At 41.5% G+C, this 16,428-nt stretch overlaps 1 protein-coding gene across 1 annotated transcript in view; it reads right to left on the reverse strand.

Annotated features, from left to right (window-relative positions):
• Window positions 1-14,376, reverse strand: part of LOC139373282 (ATP-binding cassette sub-family B member 6-like) — a 37,350-nt gene extending 22,974 nt beyond the window's left edge. Inside the window, exons 1-7 of the mRNA XM_071113616.1 lie at window positions 14,186-14,376; window positions 12,400-12,927; window positions 7,982-8,125; window positions 7,631-7,820; window positions 7,306-7,398; window positions 6,970-7,162; window positions 794-915 (exon numbers count right to left, since the gene is read on the reverse strand). Of these exons, the coding sequence (XP_070969717.1) occupies window positions 794-915; window positions 6,970-7,162; window positions 7,306-7,398; window positions 7,631-7,820; window positions 7,982-8,125; window positions 12,400-12,915 (1,258 nt within the window). The 5' untranslated portion in view covers window positions 12,916-12,927; window positions 14,186-14,376. The remainder of the gene's footprint in view (window positions 1-793; window positions 916-6,969; window positions 7,163-7,305; window positions 7,399-7,630; window positions 7,821-7,981; window positions 8,126-12,399; window positions 12,928-14,185) is intronic.
• Window positions 14,377-16,428: the final 2,052 nt, after the last annotated feature.

Here is a 16,428-nt window from a genome sequence, read left to right on the forward strand (position 1 = left end):
CCGCAACAGTTTAAAAAAAGTAATAAACAAATACATTTATAATATTATTTATCATTGATCCCATAATGAAAAGGCCAGAGAACATAACACTGAAAATACATTAAACACTAAAATATATATTTTTTAATTCTCCCAAAAAGTGGATGAAAAGGCCAAGTGGGGTAGAGGGGCTGTTATAGAAGAACAACCTCATTCTGAAGATACACTACCGTTCACTTAGAAATGTCCTTGTTTTTGAAAGAAAAGCCCATTTTCTACACATCAAATTGATCAGAAATACAGTGTAGACATTGTTCCATTTTTTATGGAATATCTACATAGGTGTACAGAGGCCAATTATCAGCAACCATCACTCCTGTATTCCAATGCCACATTGTGTTAGCTAATCAAAGTTTATCATTTTAAAAGGCTAATTGATCATTAGAAAAAACTGTTGTGCTGATTAAAGCAGCAATAAAAGTTGCCTTCTTTAGACTAGTTGATTATCTGGAGCATCAGCATTTGTTGGTTCGATTACAGGCTCAAAATGGCCTGAAACAAATAACTTTCTTCTGAAACTCGTCAGTCTATTCTTGTTCTGAGAAATTAAGGCTATTCCATGCGGGAAATTGCCAAGAAACTGAAGATCTCGTACAACTCCCTTCACAGAATAGCACAAACTGGCTCTAACCAGAATATAAAGAGAGCTGAGCAACAACTGAGCAAGAGGACATATCACATTTGACTCAGATCAGATTATTATTACCTTGTAAATATAACTGAATTGGTTCTGGAAAGGAGGCCTTGTACTCACTGAGGTAGAGGAACATACAGACGAATATGATGAGTCCAAACCAGGCGTTGAAGTAGGTGATGAAGTAGATGATGGAGATGACGATATCTGCGATGGTGGGGAAGATGCTGAATACAATGTAGCTGTGGAGAGAAAGAGAGGGAGTCCAGGTTTACCTCTGGGTTCAGACACAGAAAGTCAGACATTCAGACACAGGAAACTACAGACTGTCCAGAGGTCAGGATAACACTAAGAAACTAAGACATACTACAGTCGTGGCCCAAAATTTTGAGAATGAAACAAATATACATTTTCACAGTCTGCTGCCTCAAGTTGTATGATGGCAATTTGCATATACTCCAGAATGTTATGAAGAGTGATCAGATGAATTGCAATTAATTGCAAAGTCCCTCTTTGCCATGCAAATGAACTGATTCCCCCCAAAAAATTCCACTGCATTTCAGCCCTGCCACAAAAAGACCAGCTGACATCATGTCAGTGATTCTCTTGTTAACACAGGTGTGAGTGTTGACGAGGACAAGGCTGAAGATCACTCTGTCATGCTTATTGAGTTCGAATAACAGACTGGAAGCTTCAAAAAGAGGGTGGTGCTTGGAATCATTGTTCTTCCTCTGTCTACCATGTTGAGTTGCAAGGAAACACGTGTCGTCATCATTGCTTTGCACAAAAAGGGCTTCACAGGCAAGGATATTGCTGCCAGTAAGATTGCACCTAAATCAACCATTTATCGGATCATCAAGAACTTCAAGGAGAGCGGTTCAATTGTTATGAAGAAGGCTTCAGGGCGCCCAAGAAAGTCCAGCAAGGGCCAGGACCGTCTCCTAAAGTTGATTCAGCTGCGGGATCGGGGCACCACCAGTACAGAGCTTGCTCAGGAATGGCAGCAGGCAGGTGTGAGTGCATCTGCACGCACAGTGAGGCTAAGACTTTTGGAGGATGGCCTGATGTCAAGAAGGGCAGCAAAGAAGCCACTTCTCTCCAGGAAAAACATCAGGGACAGACTGATATTCTGCAAAAGGTACAGGGATTGGACTGCTGAGGACTGAGGTAAAGTCATTTTCTCTGATGAATCCTCTTTCCGATTGTTTGGGGCATCTGGAAAAAAAGCTTGTCTGGAGAAGACCAGGTGAGCGCTACCATCAGTCCTGTGTCATGCCAACAGTAAAGCATCCTGATACCATTAATGTGTGGGGTTGCTTCTCAGCCAAGGGAGTGGGCTCACGCACAATTTTGCCTAAGAACACAGCCATGAATAAAGAATGGTACCAACACATCCTCCGAGAGCAACTTCTCCCAACCATCCAGGAACAGTTGCCTTTTCTAGCATGATGGAGCACCTTGCCATAAGGCAAAAGTGATAACTAAGTGGCTAGGGAAACAAAACATTAATATTTTGGGTCCATGGCCAGGAAACTCCCCAGACCTTAATCCCATTGAGAACTTGTGGTCAATCCTCAAGAGGTGGGTGGACAAGCAAAAACCCACAAATTCTGACAAACTCCAAGCATTGATTATGCAAGAATGGGCTGCCATCAGTCAGGATGTGGCCCAGAAGTTAATTGACAGCATGCCAGGGCGGATTGCAGAGGTCTTGAAAAAGAAGGGTCAACACTGCAAATATTGACTCTTTGCATCAACTTCATGTAATTGTCAATAAATGCCTTTGACACTTATGAAATTCTTGTAATTATACTTCAGTATTCAATCGTAACATCTGACAAAAATATCTAAAGACACTGAGGCAGCAGACTTTGTGAAAATTAATGTGTGTCATTCTCAAAACTTTTGGCCACGACTGTACAGCGTGATGGATCATAGTTACAAGTAGAAATGGAATGTGGAATCAATTTTAAGGTGGAAAGGATAGAGCAAACACCAGAGGAAGCCGTATCTAAGCTTTGAGGATAAAGTAAATCAGATCAAATATGTATGTCAAATTCTTCCAAACACTTGAGATACGATTGATACTGAATAGTTCAAAAAGTGCAAAGCTAAGGGCAAGCTCAATCAAGCATACCTCAGACCAATGTTCCCTCAATTTTTTCAGCACTGAGCAAATTTCAGGTCTGCTGAGCGCAAACTTGAACATTGTGAAAATTCTGTGCAACTTCCGGCAGGCGTTAAATGTGAACACTAAGGCTGTACCTACTTTAAGTTACAGTTAAGTGGTCAAGTAGGCTACTGTGGCTATTTGATCATAATGAAGGCCTACCAGTGGCCTACCATCAAAAACAATGGAGAAAATGTATCCCAAAACATTTTAACATGGAAATAATTGTTCTATCATCCAGCCTACAGTAGCAGCCAATGTGTGGTGTTCAATGTAGTCCTACATTCCATGACACTTTTGAAAAAAAAAACATGCATGGCTTGACATGAACCTGTTTATCCACTTGCCCTTCATACAAGGCAGTCTGAAAATGTTGTTGTGCTCTTTGATGCAAGAAACCACTTTACAAAATAAAACAATTATTCCCATACCATTATTATAGAGAATTAGACAAATTGCTCTACCCTCTGCCTATTGGCTACTTAGCTTATTCAAGCCTGTCTCAAAATACAACACTGCCTCTAAGACAAAAAACTTGATCTGACTCACTTTTCAAAGATAGCTAGAAATGCACGCGTTTTGTTCTCTTGTAGGAAGCAATCACTCCCCCATTGCTGACTACAAATTATCGATAACTGGGCTAATAAGTCACTCACTAGCAAAGGATTTGAACAAATGTGCACAGGTAGCTCTCACCTTAATCTCAAAACAAGCACATCTACTAATGACCGCTCATGCTGTAAACACTGTCCAGTTCAAAGTGAATGGCACAGGTTCCATATATGGCAATAGTCTATTTGCATATAGGCCTACTGCAGCTCTGATTGGTTGTGGTGCACCGGTCTGTGTATAGAGTACGGGCCTTGTCAATCCGATGCATTCTCCCTACAACAAAATCTCTTGGATAGTTAGTTTTGCATACTAAGTCTTGCATTGTTAGTTTTGTTTCGCTATGTTGCATTGAAAGTGGCTAATATTGCGTTAATTCGATCGCAATTACAACAGTAAAAGGAAAACGTTGGTAGTGTTATCTGACATGGAAAACTTTAGAAAATTAAGTAAAATTCAATCTCGTGCTTCTCTGCATGGGCTGATATTTCTTCTGCGCAGCAGTCCCAGGGGAGCTGCACACCCATTTTAGAGGAAATACTGCCTTAGACAGTGTTTGACATATACGACCTGTGTCTGAAAGATATCATTAGTAATCTAAGGCAGATGAGTTTCCCACTTATAACGTAAAAACGCTTAGAAAAATGTTATATACAGTTGAAGTCAGAAGTTTACATACACCTTAGCCAAATTCATTTAAACTCAGTTTTTCACAATTCCTTACATTTAACCCTAGTAATAATTACCGGTCTTAGGTCAGTTAGCTAACTTTATTTTAACTTTATAACTTTTATAACTTTATTTTAAGAATGTTAAATGTCAGAATAATAGCATAGAGAATGATTTATTTCAGCTTTTATTTCTTTCATCACCTTCACAGTGGGTCAGAAGTTTACATACACTCAATTAGTATTCGGTAGCATTACCTTTAAATTGTTTAACTTGGGTCAAACGTGTCGGGTAGCCTTCCACAAGCTTCCTACAATAAGATGGGTGAATTTTGGCCCATTCCTCCTGACAGAGCTGAAGTAACGGTTTGTAGGCCTTAAGGAACAGTCACTATTCCTCTTGTAGTAACAATAGTTACAAAAACTCAGCTAATTGCTATGCAATTAAAATACAATATTACCAAAGTATTATGTAACATGCTAATAAAATGCTGCTTCAAACGTAATTAGTTTTATTATACAGGCATAAGAACAGTTTAATGTTGTGTTACTGAGAATGATAACTAAGAAAATATGTATTTTAATGTCGACAGGCAACGAAATATCCAAGAACTACCTTCTTGAATCAACTACAGCCAATGTTTGTAAGTAAAAGCTATTTCTAAGATGCCTACTTTCAGTTTTTCCGAACTCGCTTCACTCGCGAATAAGAGGGAGGCTTGAGCCACCAACGCTGGCACATGTGAGTAAGCTGTTTACATTACTATTTTCATACTCGGCCTACTGCTATTATAATTATTAGTAGGGATGCACAATATATCTGTGAACATATCGGAATCGGACGATATTAGCTAAAAATGCCAACATCGGTATCGGCCGATGTCTAGTTTAACGCCGATGTGCAAAATCAATGTCAAAGCATACCTATATAACGTAATAACGCCACGCCAAATTTTGCTCTACACGTGCAACACAGCATTCCTAACCTAGCCCTCAATGTCTGCAGTGTGGATCGAGCAGTCAACAAGTCGAGTAGTCATTTGAAAGAGTAAGAACATTTCAGCGAGACAACTCGTACACAAAATCGATTAAAGCCAAGATAATGGATTTCATTGCCCTTGACAATCAACCGTTCTCTGTCGGGGGTGATGTTGGCTTTCGCCGACTGGTTGAGCACCGGTACACACACTACCAAGTGAGCTATTTTTCAGATGTTGCACTACCGGAGTTACACAGTAATAGTGTCACTGCTATTAGCTTCACGACATACATACTATGGAACGCCATTTCGGTCTTTGTACGTCAGTAGCACTGTCAAAGCTGTACAACAAATTCTGCAAACAAGCAAACACCGGCCACGAACGATGTGTTATAAATACTGTGTTGGTAATAAAGCATCATTTCTTCGACCACAACTTCTGAGGTAGGAAGCTTTAGCTTGGTACCTAGCTAGCACCAATACAACCAGCCTGAAAACAATGACCAGTAGAAACTGCAGGCATTTTCATTATTCTTAGCAATGATTTAGGAATCCTTGTGAGTAAGTATTGTTGTTCGCCTATTGAAATTGAACTTCAGTTCATGAAAAATAAATTGCTAGCCAGCTACTTAAACCTGTTGCCCAGAGCTAACGTTATAAGCAGCCAGCTAGGTTCATCTGACTAGATATAGGCTCGACCAGACCGGGTTATATGTTGTGAAGCTCGCTACAATAAGGATTAGGCACAATAATGGAATTTGATGTTTGCCTTCAAAAAAAAACTATGTCATTGACAGTGATGCAAATGAATACAAATAGTAAAATTATGCCCTACTTTTATTTTGAAGGGTCCACTATTTTGAAAGGCCACTATTGTAGTTAATCCTTTTGTGGCTAGCTTCACATAGATGGGTCTGACCATTAATCAAATTAGAACTGTCCTATAAATTAGGGTTATTTTAGATGATGACACTTAGCTATATAGTTAGCTAAGCTAGCTAACTACAGCTACTGAAACAGATAATGTAATTTTGCTATGTTTTTGGGGAAGAACATTGTTTGCATCCATGAGCAAGCTAGCTTTTTTTATGACCAGCAATGTAGGTGCGCGAGACAACTTTGCCAGCTTCATAGCACACGTATCGATGAATCATTGTGACATGAAATACGAGTGATAGTGTAATCAACGTGTAATAACTATGTAAAAAATGTATGAATGCGTTAAATCATTATGTGACTTGCAGTCATATTCAGGTCCTGATTGGTCAACAAGCTTATTTGACACGTGAAAGTGTTAAATATTATATTATTTGATACGCAAAAATCCAAACGGCATACCATAGAAATCGTGGTTGAGAATGAAATGACTGAACAAATTAACAATGGCACAGAAAGTAAGTGGCACAGCAAGTAAGTGAAAGAAATAGGTTTTGATGATGTTTTACTGGTAATGGGGACATACGTAAATGCCAACAAAATAACTTGTTGGTCAGTGTGGTGTGTATGTGTGTGTAACTTTTATTTAACTAGGCGAGTCAGTTAAGATCAAATACTTATTTACAATGACGGCCTACCCCGGCCAAACCCGGACGACATTGGGCCAATTGTGCGCCGCCCTATGGGACTCCCAATCACGGCCGGATGTGATACAACCTGGATTTGAACCAGGGACTGTAGTGACACCTCTTGCACTGAGATGCAGTGCCTTAGACCGCTGCGCCCATGTGTGTGTTTTAACTATTTAACTGTACTAGAATGCTTAAAAGGCTGATAAAATTGTAAATATCAGATATCGTCATATCGGTGCATCACTAGTGTGCATGTAAACGTACTCATTGACACACACACAATTTATTATTATGAGACTCACCTGAGCAGGGTGTTGATGGAGGAGGTGCCGCGGTCGATGCTGCGCAGGACGTCCCCGGTGCGTCGGCCCAGGTGCCAGCGCAGTGACAGTGAGTGTAAGTGGCCGAACAGACGCACCTGCACCACCCGGTTGGTGTACTGCTGCACGCGGATCCACAGGAAGGAGCGCAGGTTACTGATGAAGCCAGATGCACCTAGGAAAGAGAGGGGAAAGAAAGAGGGGGAAAGGGGAGAGGAGTGAGAGAGCGAGGGAACAAAAGAGAGAATTCAAATAACAGCACTCAAGGAATGAGTAAAGCGGTAGAGAAAGAAAATATGGGGTGAAAGTCCCACTCACCTGCCCCTCCACCTTGCAGGATCTTGAGCAGGACATAGACACACACAGTGGTGACCAAGGTCTTCCAGCTGCTCCCATCAGTCAGCTCGTTCACTGTGACAGAAAGAGAGGTTTTGAAAAGGAATGACAGTTTCAGGTCATCTTTTCTGCAGTTGTGCTGGGTAGATATTAAGATGTCAGCCTCAATGATATCAAAGCCTTCTGGAAAATAAAGATGACCTGCAACGCAAACAATAAGGCTGTGACAACAACTAAGATCTTAAAAGGTATTCAGAAAAAAGCTGGTTCTTGGGGAGATGTTCAGAAACGAGGGAGGATCTCTCACCGATGTTCTTGTAGTAGATGGGGACAAAGACATTGATGACCCTCTCCAAACCAAGCAGGCACAGGCAGAGCAGCACCAGGCCCTGTAGTAGAATATTGCCCCGGGGCCACATGTAGGGCACCAGCAGACGCACCTTCTGCCCAAAGTCCTGCCAGGTAGACTGGGACTCCTCCGCCCCACTCAACAGGGGCTGAGGTAGAGATAGGGGTTATTATGGGACATGGTGGCACAGACAGACAAACAGACACTCATTACAAACTTACACACATACACAAATTGAATCAGGATATATTCTTATTTATACAGTCATTGGATATTATACACACATAAGGGATGTGTTTACTAGGTTACCTGGCCAGTGCCGCCCTCCACGTCACGTTCGTCCTCGTTGATCAGGAGCATATATGGTCTCCGTGGCAACCCCGGAGCCTTCAGGCCCAGGAAGAAGAGTGTTCCTGTGCCGAGGTAGCGCATCAACCATAGAGAAAACTCCACCTCAGGTAATGAATGAAAAATGCTTAGTCATAACTGATCCTTTAAAGGGGCAATCCGCAGTTGAAACAATAACAAAGTGGGTACCCCGCCTGTTTTGGAAAAAAGCTGAGGGATCGGTCTGGAGAAATGAAACCACTCAAATTCATAGACCAAGCTATGTATGCAAGTACTGACCATCCATAATATAAAAATTAATTTGAATCATGCTTTGAGGCTATACAGTGTTTGTTAATGTTTACAAACATTGGAGTAAAACAATCTTATATTTTGGGTTCTGATGTGGTGTGAAAGTTGAACTAAGCTCATGAGGAATTTATAAACTACACCATCGTTCAAAAGTTTGGGGTCACTTAGAAATGTCCTTGTTTTTGAAAGAAAAGCACATTTTTGTCCATTAAAATAACATAATATTTATCAGAAATACAGAAAAACATTGTTAATGTTATAAATGACTATTGTAGCTGCAAACAGCAGATTATTTTTTATAGAATATCTACATAGGCGTACAGAGGCCCATTATCAGCAACCATCACTCCTGTCTTCCAACAGCACGTTAATATTATCTAATCCAAGTTTATAATTTTAAAAGGCTAATTGATCCTTAAAAAATCATTTTTCAATTATTTTAGCACAGCTGAAAACTGTTGTTCTGATTAAAGAAGCAATAAAACTGGACTTCTTTAGACTAGTTGAGTACCTGGAGCATCAGCATTTGGGTGTTAAATTACAGGATCAAAATGGCCAGAAACAAATACCTTTCTTCTGAAACTCGTCAGTCTATTCTTGTTCTGAGAAATGAAGGCTATTCCATGCGAGAAATTGTCAATAAACTGAAGATCTCGTACAACGCTGTGTACTACTCCCTTCACAGAACAACGCAAACTGTCTCTAACCAGAATAGAAAGACGAGTGAGAGGCCCCTGTGCACAACTGAGCAAGAGGACAAGTACATTAGAGTGTCTAGTTTGAGAAACGGACATCGATCCCGTAGAGGTTAATGATCCCAAGCCCAGAAAAAAAGCCCAAATGATTGTGCCGTTATCCAATACATGCTGTATATGATATAGGTTAATGCACATTACTCATGACAGAAACACATAAAAGCCCATAGATGTAGCTAGCTATATGCTCTCTTCAGTAAATAAATGAAACAAGCTCCACTATGCTAATCTTTGAGTGTGAACTGTATTACTGTACTGTATTTTATGGACTGAAAATACACACATCGTTTAAGCCACGATTAAGCAGGGAGATAACATGCAATTCTGGTGCAGCACATGCGACCTCAAAGTTACAAGTAGCCTATAAGCTAGTGAATTTGATTTGAACTTTGAAATATAAATTAGGGCCTATTTGTATAATTAGTAGGCTGACGCATATATACCTTTCATAATACTTCCCCTAATGTTATTAGCCTACCTCATCTCCTCTTGTTGCGTCATTCCTTCCTCGCATTCAACAGTTGTCCTTTATCTTCATCATTCTAATGACATCCTTAAATAATATAGGACTAGAATTAGATGCAGAAGGCTTTCAATTCTCTTCACGAAGATTAAATGGCTATGGGTCTGAATAAATGACTGCTATAGCCTACCGCCATCGCACGTTCACTCTTCTTTAAAATGACCTGTGAGTTCTACAATGTCCATCAAGCTATTCTAGTCTAGCTTGTCCTGCATGGGACTCCAAAAGCTAAAGAGAGTTGTTTAACGCGAGAGGCCAGTGGCGCACAGGTGAGTGCGTATCGCGCAAGAGAGGCTATAAGTTAGAAGCTTATTACGCATAACCCATCATTAAGTAACTAAATACAGGGCTAATACTGCATTGAATGTATTACCAGAAAGAGGTATGCTAGGACATCTATTTACAGTATACACACTACATCTATACACATATATATATATATATATATATATATACAGTTGAAGTCAGAAGTTTACATACACTTAGGTTGTAGTCATTAAAACATGTTTTTCAACCACTCCACAAATTTCTTGTTAACAAACTATAGTTTTGGCAGGTCGGTTACATCTACTTTGCATGACAGTCATTTTTCCAACAATTGTTTACAGACAGATTATTTCACTTATAATTCACTGTATCACAATTCCAGTGTGTCAGAAGTTCACATACAATAAGTTGACTGTGCCTTTACACGTCACGTCAATGATGTCATGGCTTTAGAAGCTTCTGATAGGCTAATTGACATCGTTTGAGAATCAATTGGAGGTGTACCTGTGGATGTATTTCAAGGCCTAACCTTCAAACTCAGTGCCTCTTTGCTTGACATCATGGGAAAATCAAAAGAAATCAGCCAAGACCTCAGAAAAAAAATGGTGGACCCCCACAAGTCTGGTTCATCCTTGGGAGCAATTTCCAAACGCCTGAAGGTACCTCGTTCATCTGTACAAACAATAGCACGCAAGTATAAACACCATGGGACCAGGCAGCCGTCATACAGCTCAGGAAGAGATGCGTTCTGTCTCCTAGAGATGAACGTACTTTGGTGCAAAAAGTGCAAATCAATCCCAGTACAACAGCAAAGGACCTTGTGAAGATGCTGGAGGAAACAGGTACAAAAGTATCAATATCCACAGTAAAACGAGTCCGATATCGACATAACCTGAAAGGCCGCCCAGTAAGGAAGAAGCCACTGCTCCAAAACCGCCATAAAAAAAAGCCAGACTACGGTTTGCAACTGCACATGGGGACAAAGATCGTACTTTTTGGAGAAATGTCCTCTGGTCTGATGAAACAAAAATAGAACTGTTTGGCCATAATGACCATCGTTATGTTTGGAGGAAAAAGGGAGAGGCTTGCAAGCCGAAGAACACTATCCCAACTGTGAAGCACAGAGGTGGCAGCATCATGTTGTGGGGGTGCTTTGCTGAAAGAGGGACTGGTGCACTTCACAAAATAGATGGCAATAGAAAATGATGTGGATATATTGAAGCAACATCTCAAAACTTCAGTCAGGAAGTTAAAGCTTAGTCGCAAATGGGTCTTTCCAAATGGACAATGACCCCAAGCATACTTCCAAAGTTGTAGCAAAATGGCCTAAGGACAACAAAGTCAAGGTATTGGAGTGGCCATCACAAAGCCCTGACCTCAATCCTATAGAAACTTTGTGGGCAGAACTGAAAGAGTGTGCGAACAAGGAGGCCTACCAACCTGACTCAGTTACACCAGCTCTGTCAGGAGGAATGGGCCAAAATTCACCCAGCTTATTGTGGGAAGCTTGTGGAAGGCTACCCGACACGTTTGACCCAAATTAAACTATTTAAAGGTAATGCTACCAAATACTAATTGAGTGTATGTAAACTTCTGACCCACTGGGAATGTGATGAAATAAATAAAAGCTGAAATTAATCATTCTCTCTACTATTATTCTGACATTTCACATTCTTAAAATAAAGTGGTGATCCTAGCTGACCTAAAACAGGGAATTTTTACTAGGATTAAATGTCAGGAATTGTGAAAAACTGAGTTTAAATGTATTTGGCGAAGGTGTATGTAAACTTCCGACTTCAACTGTGTATTTATTTGAGGGAGTGTCCAGAGGGAGAGGGATGTGGAAGGGCAAGTTGGGGCAGTGACTCAGCACTTCTAGAGTTACTCATAGCTGAATAATGATCATGGCTCCCCTTCCTTCCACTGTTGTGTCATGGTTGGAAAATCAGTTCCTATTTTAGCAGTCTACTTGTGAGAAACTGCTTTGAAATAGACTTTAAAAAAATAACTACAACCACAACACTCATGGTAAATAAGGGATTTAGAGGTTATTAAGTAGGTACTTGAAAATAACCATATTACATCTAGCCTATGTGTCCCATTTACATGGACATCACACCCTATGAGCAGACTAACTTAATTTTTTAGAAAGCCCACTACTACACTTGTGTAATGGAGTGTTGAAACTAAGTTTAGTACTTATATCAAGCAACATTATATGTCAACATTTGAACAACCTCAGCGAAACTATGGAGTGGGATGGCAGTTTATCCTCACTGACGGTTGAGCTGTGGGGTTCATTCCAAATGGGTGAAATGTTTGTAACGTTGCAGATAGAAAGGCAATGAAAATATCTTAACCTGACAGTTAAACATGTATGTTATACAACAATATATTTATTTCTGAAAGTCCTGTAATGCTACACCCTCCTAAACAGACTCCAGTGCATTATGTATAACAGACGTGCCTCTCTGAGTAATTTGTAGATTGAGGACATTCTATAATGTTACACCCTCCTGAACATACCCCTCCTCCTCTCTCACCTGCTTCTGTGTGTTCTCCAGGCCCCACCACCAGTAGGGGCTGGCCCAGGAGACGAAGGCCAGGTTCTCCGCTGAAAATGCCACAGCCCAGAAGAGCAGCAGCACCGTGCTGTGGCCCCGCGTCCGGTCCCTCACCAGCACCCTCCTCCTCTCCAGCCTTAGCAGGGCCAATGCCCAGACCCAGCCCAGTATGGACAGGCAGCCGTACAGCACCACATAGCCGGGGAGCTCCCCTCCTCCGGCTGCCCTCCACACCAGCCCCCCTAGGAACTGCAGCAGGAGGAGCAGGGAGACTGCCAGTTGGAGGCCATAGAGGCGTGAGCGCGGCACGAACTTGGGCTCCATCTCGGTGCCGTAGCGGCGGTAGCAGACGCAGTGGAAGGCGCCGAAGAAGAAGGAGAGGGTAAGCAGGACGGTGGGCACCAGGGTGAAGTAGAAGCAGGGCAAGATCCCGCCCTCCAGCCAGGCTTCGGAGATGGAAGCGCTGGCCTCACAGTAGCTTTGCACTACCACCATGGTGGCAGGGAGCTGGGGAGACGGGGAGGGGAAAGAGAGTATTCACTATAACAGACATATTACTACCACATTAAGCCTACACATAGGGCTCAAGATCAGAAACCTGGTCCGCATGTATGTTAAGAGATTTTAAAAAGGCAGGACAGGCAAAGGAAATCATACATTTGACTGCATGAAATTAGTTTTCAAAAATACATTCTCTGCAGTATTTGCACCAGACCGTATTTGTATCCTATTCTAAACTGCTATTCATGATGACATTCAACTAGTCTAACTTCTTCCATTCATAACTCTCCACGCAGCGATTAAAAGTGAAGTTAGTCAACACAATGAACACCTGTTCATTATTTTGCTATACCCTACTTAATGTATCAGGGTCAAGAACAGATTGAATCTCCTTGAGGTGTGTGTGTTGTACTATGAAGCGCAAAACAGCAAGCATCTCTTCCTAGTCTAAAATCATTCAACAGACTTCAATATGCCTAGGAGATCCATGACAGCCCTGCTATATCGGGCTGTGAACTTTACGATATGGTTAGTGCTTCAGTCATGGCTCCTAACAGCATCCCAGCCAGTCAGGTGAATCCACACCCCACAGTGTCATCTGGGGTGGACGGTGGACCAATTCTGATTCAGTCAAGGCACTTAAGACACCCAAAACACATCACATTTCATCAACTGATAATCATTCAAAATATCACACTAGAATTAGGTCACAGTGGTATGCCGACACATGTACCATGGAGTAGCTTGGCATGTTGGAACAAGCCCTCACAAGCTCCAGTTCAGAGAGAGGTCACTGTGCACATTGTAATTTCAAGTAATACAATTATTAATTTGGATGTACATGACTTAATGAAAGAACAACTGCACTTTATTATCATAACCCCCCCCCCAAAAAACGATTAAACCCTATTACTCCATTGTTTTTGTTGTCATGTGATATAGAACTTTAAACAAATGCTTCAGATTATGTTTTACAAAAACGTTATGTGGCTCTTATGGAATCCTTTCTTGAGCACGACAGATATCATCATAGGAATCAAGATGCATATTCCCCTGTGGTATTGTTTAGCCTGTTTTTCTTGGTGTCCATTTCTTTGACAGACAAATTAAACAGTCACATTAAACAATGTGACTGTGACGACAGAGCGTCAGATTTGCAGTAGTAATTTTTCTCCAGCTACCATTTGTGGGTTTTTCAGTCAGTCAACCTATCAAGATAGCTAGCTAGCTAAATTAAATCTGTTGCTGTTATAACAACACTCACCTTCTCAAGACAAGCTGGTGCTGGAAAGCGATTTAGTGAATTGAAGCTCCCAACAAATAACCCGTTTTACGCGAAGAGATATTAAAAGTAAAAAATAACAATAATGGTCATTTTGTTGTATCCACTTGTAAATTGTCCTTATTCTTCTCGCGGCATACAGGAGCAAAGTATTCCATCACTCGACAATCGACACTTTCCTACAAAACACTGCCTGAACCGGGTCCTAGAGCCCCCTGGATAACAAGCATGTTCAAATATAATGTTACGCAATCTCATATATGACCAGTAGATGACGGCATATACAAAGACATCATACCTCACATCAAAATGCCATCTGAACGCTGGGTCTCATCATAGTTTACAGAGAAGAAAAGGCTGACAGTATACAGTCAGCATACCAACAATTTAGCTACTGAAGATTAAGATGGATAAGAAAAAACATTTGATCATTCCTGCAAGTCCTATCAAAATGAGGAGTAGAAATTTCAATGCATTACAAATCAAATTGTATTTGTCACATGCCTTGTAAACAACAGGTGCAGAAAAACTGTGAAATGTTTACTTACGGTCCCTCCCAACAATGCAGAAAGAAGGAAAATAGAGAAATAATTGAAAAGTTATAAAACGTAATAGTAAAACAAATAATAAATAAACAATGAGTAGCGATAACTTGGCTATATACACAGGGTACCAGTACAGAGTTGATATTAGTTAATTGAGAAAGATCTGTATGTATAACTAGGAATGAAGTCATTAGTCAACCAGACGGATAAGGAACAGTAGCAGCCGCATATGTAATGAGACAAAAAGGGTCAATGGGGTCAATGCAGAAAAGGGTCAATGCAGATAATACGGGTGGCTATTTGGTTAACTATTTAACTAACTATCTAGCAGCCTAATGCCTTGGGGGTAGAAGCTGTTCAGGGTCTTGTTGGTTCTAGACTTGGTGCATCGGTACTGTGCGGTAGCAGAAAGAACAGTCTATGACTTGGGTGTCTGGAGAATTAGCACATTTTTAGGTCCTTCCTCATAAACCGCCTGGTACAGAGGACCTGGATGGAAGGAAGCTCGGCCCCAGGGATGTCCTGGGCCGTGCGCATTACCCTCTGTAGCATCTTGCTGTCGGATGCCAAGCAGTTGCCATACCAAGCGGTGATGCAGCCATTCAAGATGCTCTCAATGGTGCAACTGTATAGCCTTTTGAGGATCTGAGGGCCCATGCCAAATCCTTTCAGCCTCCTGTGGGAGAAGAGGCGTCGTCTTCACGACTGATTTGGTGTGTATGGACCTTGATAGTGATGTGGACACTGAGGAACTTGAAGCTCTCAACCCGCTCCACTACAGCCCGTTCGATGTGAATGGGGCGTCCTCTGTCCTCCGTGTCCTGTACTCCATGGTCAGCTCCTTTGTATTGCTGATGTTGAGGGGGAAGCTGTTGTCCCGGCACTACACTGCCAGGTCTGTGACCTCCTCCATTTAAGCGGTCTCATTGTCATCAGTGATCAGGCCTACCGCCGTTGTGTCATCAGCACTCTTAATGATGGTGTTGGAGTTGTACTTGGCCACGCAGTCATGGGTGAACAAGGCGTACAGGCCTGAGGGGCACCAGTGTTGAGGTTCAGCATGGCAGATGTGTTGTTGCCTACCCTCACCACCTGGGGGAGACCCATCAGGAAGTCCAGGATCTAGTTGCAGGAGGAGGTGTTCAGTCCCAGGGTGCTTACCTTAGTGATGAGCTTGGAGGGCACTGTGTTATTGAATGCTGAGCTGTAGTCAATTAACATTAGTCTCACATAGGTGTTCCTTTTGTCCAGGTGGGAGAGGGGAGTGTGGAGTGCAATAGAGATTTGTGGATCTGCTGGAGAGGTATTTATTTTATTTTTTATTTCACCTTTATTTAACTAGGTAGGCCAGGTGAGAACAAGTTCTCATTTACAACTGCGGCCTGGCCAAGATAAAGCAAAGCAGTGCGACAAAAACAACACAGAGTTACACATGGGATAAACAAATGTACAGTCAATAACTGAATAGAACAATCTACATACAGTGTGTGCAAATGTAGTAAGATTAGGGAGGTAAAGGCAATAAATAGGCTATAGTGGTGAAATAATTACAATTTATCATTAACACTGGAGTGATGTGATGTGCAGATGATGATGTGCAAGTAGAGATACTGGGGTGCAAAAGAGCAAAACAAATAACAATATGGGGAGGAGGTAGTTGGGTGGGCTATTTACAGATGG

The sequence above is a fragment of the Oncorhynchus clarkii genome, chromosome 18 (assembly GCF_045791955.1).
Source record: "Oncorhynchus clarkii lewisi isolate Uvic-CL-2024 chromosome 18, UVic_Ocla_1.0, whole genome shotgun sequence".
Lineage (NCBI taxonomy): Eukaryota > Metazoa > Chordata > Actinopteri > Salmoniformes > Salmonidae > Oncorhynchus > Oncorhynchus clarkii.